Source organism: Ailuropoda melanoleuca, chromosome 1, assembly GCF_002007445.2.
Source record: "Ailuropoda melanoleuca isolate Jingjing chromosome 1, ASM200744v2, whole genome shotgun sequence".
Lineage (NCBI taxonomy): Eukaryota > Metazoa > Chordata > Mammalia > Carnivora > Ursidae > Ailuropoda > Ailuropoda melanoleuca.
The window spans coordinates 191,144,525-191,147,641 of NC_048218.1; the positions used below are offsets into that span (position 1 = coordinate 191,144,525).

The 3,117-nt window shown below is 51.4% G+C and overlaps 1 protein-coding gene across 1 annotated transcript; it reads right to left on the reverse strand.

Moving 5' to 3' along the window:
* Positions 1-1,738: 1,738 nt before the first annotated feature.
* Positions 1,739-3,117, reverse strand: KLF14 (Kruppel like factor 14; the record flags this gene model as incomplete). Its single annotated transcript, XM_034646555.1, has 1 exon — positions 1,739-3,117. A coding segment is annotated over one exon (498 nt), but the record flags the coding sequence as incomplete, so codon positions are not given.

The window sequence follows — 3,117 nt, forward strand, 5'->3', positions numbered from 1 at the left end:
GAGCCACCCAGGCACCCCGTAATATAAATAAAATCTTAAAAAAAAAAAAAAAGACTAGCCTATATATCTTGCCTCCATTATCTGGCTACTCTAGTGTTTTGAATGTCCCCCCCGCCCCGCCTCCCCACCATCCCAAGTCCTAGGAATCATCATTGGAAGACATGCCACACTTAGATTGTCAGAGACCACCCACAGACAAAAGTCCCCCAGGTCGAAAAACCCAAATAAGGACACTGCTTAGAAGCTTGAGAATCAAAAGTTATTTATCAAAGGGTGGTTGGAAAAGCCAAGCATTCTTGAGCCCAATTCCAGAATAGTTAGTGGGAGTCTCTCTCCTGTTAGCTTCATTGTTCATCTACCCGATGGCAGATCTTCTACTGAAGGAGACAAAGGGGAAATGACAATCCTCAAGGGGGCCCAGAGTGCCCTTCCTGTCCAGTCCCAGCTGAGGAGACAAACAGAGCAAAGGAGGACTCTTCCTACCACCAAATCCCACCTCCATAATTGGGGGCCTCCTCTTCCCATATGTAATTCAACAAGAGCCCCACCCACCCTGCTGAGTCTGCATCAGGAAACACTGACCTCTTCAAAGTCATAGGGCATACCCTTTGGGTCCTTCTTAAGGACCTTTCCCTCACTTAGTGCAGGAGCACCTGGTAGAATCCCATGTCAAGTTTGTATCACTCACTCTCTCAAGGAAAATAGAATGCCTAGGACCAGAGGAAGAATAGAATTGGCACTGAAAATTAATCTACCAGGTCAAAAGATAGTCTTTCCCCACATGCCAAACAGTCATTCCCATTGTAGGTCCACATGGTGTGGAAGGAGGGAATAGACTCAACCTACTGGGGAAAGGGCTTTGGTGTTAAACACAACAGGCAAAGAGTTCAGCAGGGACTGGACATTTGAAGGAACTTAGAAGTAATAGGGATTAGGGAGGGAGGGAGGGAATACTGGTGGCAGGAAGGGAGAGTGGTGTCCTTTGACTAAGGGCCCAGAGAGAGAGGAGATGAGGTAACCAAGCCTGAGGGAAAGAGTCACTTAGAAAGCCAAATACCTAAGTTCTAGTCATGGCTTTTGCCAGCAACTCAGCACGAGACTTTAAACTTTTCTAGGCTTCGGTGTCTTCATCTGCAAAACAGGGGAAAGCAGTTTGTTTATCTAGATGCCTGTTATGTCCTTTGAGATTATGGCACCCTCCACAAATGGGATTGATGGACTATTACAAGACATTCAGGAGGGGGCCGCAGGGACCGTACCAGAGCAAGAAATTCCTTTCAGCCCCATCTCTAGTAAAAGGGTCACATGTATACACATTCACACATACATAAGCAGAGTGGCCAACGACTTCATTCATAGCAGCAGAGATACATATAGAAAAATAAATACTGCTGATGCTTGATTCCTGCACTGGGGCAGAGGGGTCCTGAGGGTGGAACTTGGAGGGACTTCAAGGTAATGGGAGAAGGGTCCTCTTATTTGATAATAGTTTTTACCTTGCTAGTCCTTCCCCAAATCCAGGGCAACCAGATGTTTGGAGAAAGCCACTCACATCTTCCCCTCCCAAAACCATCAACTCATTTGCTGCAAAAACAAAAATGCACAGTTCCCAAGGGAAATAAACCCCTCATTAGCCACTAGGAAATGAACAGAATCTACCACACCTGAGATTACTTGGACTGGGCAGCTGGAACCACATGCCCCTATTTCCCTGAATGTTAACAATGGTCCTGAAAGGTCTTGTTTTGGACCTATCTCACCCAAAGTCACCAGAGGGTGAAAGGGGAACTAGCCTGGACCACTCTTTCATTTCTGGTGCTTTTGTGGTTGTTTACAAAATTTTAAACCAATCTCACTGTGAGAGTGAGCCAGGAAATTCCCCTCCCCAAGTAGGAATCCAAATGGGAAGAAAGGCTACCACACAAGCGCAGGGTTCCAAACCATGCAACAGGACCTGCAAACAGACTCACACCGCTCCCCAGACACCAAGAAGCATCTCCCAGCCATACATTCACATGGACTCTTACATGGCCTCTCCTAGCAGAGGTAGCTGGGGCAATTGGGGAGTGGAGGACATCAACCTCCCATCAACCTGGGATCCCTGTTTAAAAGATACTAAAAATAAATTAGTAAACATTGCTATTTACAGAAATAGAAATCATTTCTGTTTCCAAAGGCCTCTCACCATCCCAGTCCTGGACATTTCCAAGACTGCCACCCCTGCCCCCCTCTCCAAGGTCCGCCCTGGTGGGTGGGTAAGACACCAGAGTCCTTTGAGACTGGGAGCTCCTCAGGCACCTGAGAATTCCAGTTTCACATCTCTGGTTCCAGGGGGAGGGAGAATCTTCAGGACTCTGGAGAGTACCGGGGTTCATCCCTTCTCACCAGTTCCAGGGAGCTGTCTTGAGGCAACCCTCCTTTTTAGGTTGATAAACGTGTTGTAAGAATTCCTGCTATTTTCGGGCCCCCAGTCCCTCCCCAGGGTCCAACGTGCCTGCCTGGACCGACCCTCGAAGCGGAGGAACCAGTCTGTGCCTTGGTCTGACGACTCTGGGAAAAGAGGGTTGGGCAAAGAAAAGGCAGGGGCAACGGCCTGGGGGATCGTCCTTGCAGGGACAACTAACAGCAATGACTGTCAGACAGGCAGCTGGTGAGGCTGGGCGCCTGGCCGGGGACGGAGCTGGAGCTGTCCACCATGCCGGTGGGTTGCGAGTCGATGCGGGGAGTGCGACGGCGCCCGCGGTACTCGATCATGTCGGGATGATAGGCTGGGTGACGGCGAGCGTGCTTGGTCAGATGGTCGCTCCGGGAGAACTGCTTGGGGCAGAGGGGGCAGGAGAAGCGCTTCTCGCCCGTGTGCGTCCTGTAGTGGCGGGCCAGCTCGTCGGAGCGCGTGAACTTCTTGTCGCAGTCGAGCCAGTCGCAGGAGAAAGGGCGCTCTCCCGTGTGGGTGCGCTGGTGGGACTTCAGATGCGACGACTTGTAATAGGCTTTGTTGCAGCCCGGAAAGGGGCAGCGGTGGCGCTTGGCAGCAGGTGTAACCGGCCTCCGACGGGGCACCGGACCCGTGGCGGGGGCGGGGCTGGCCCCAGGGGCCGCGCCGGGGACGGCCCCGGG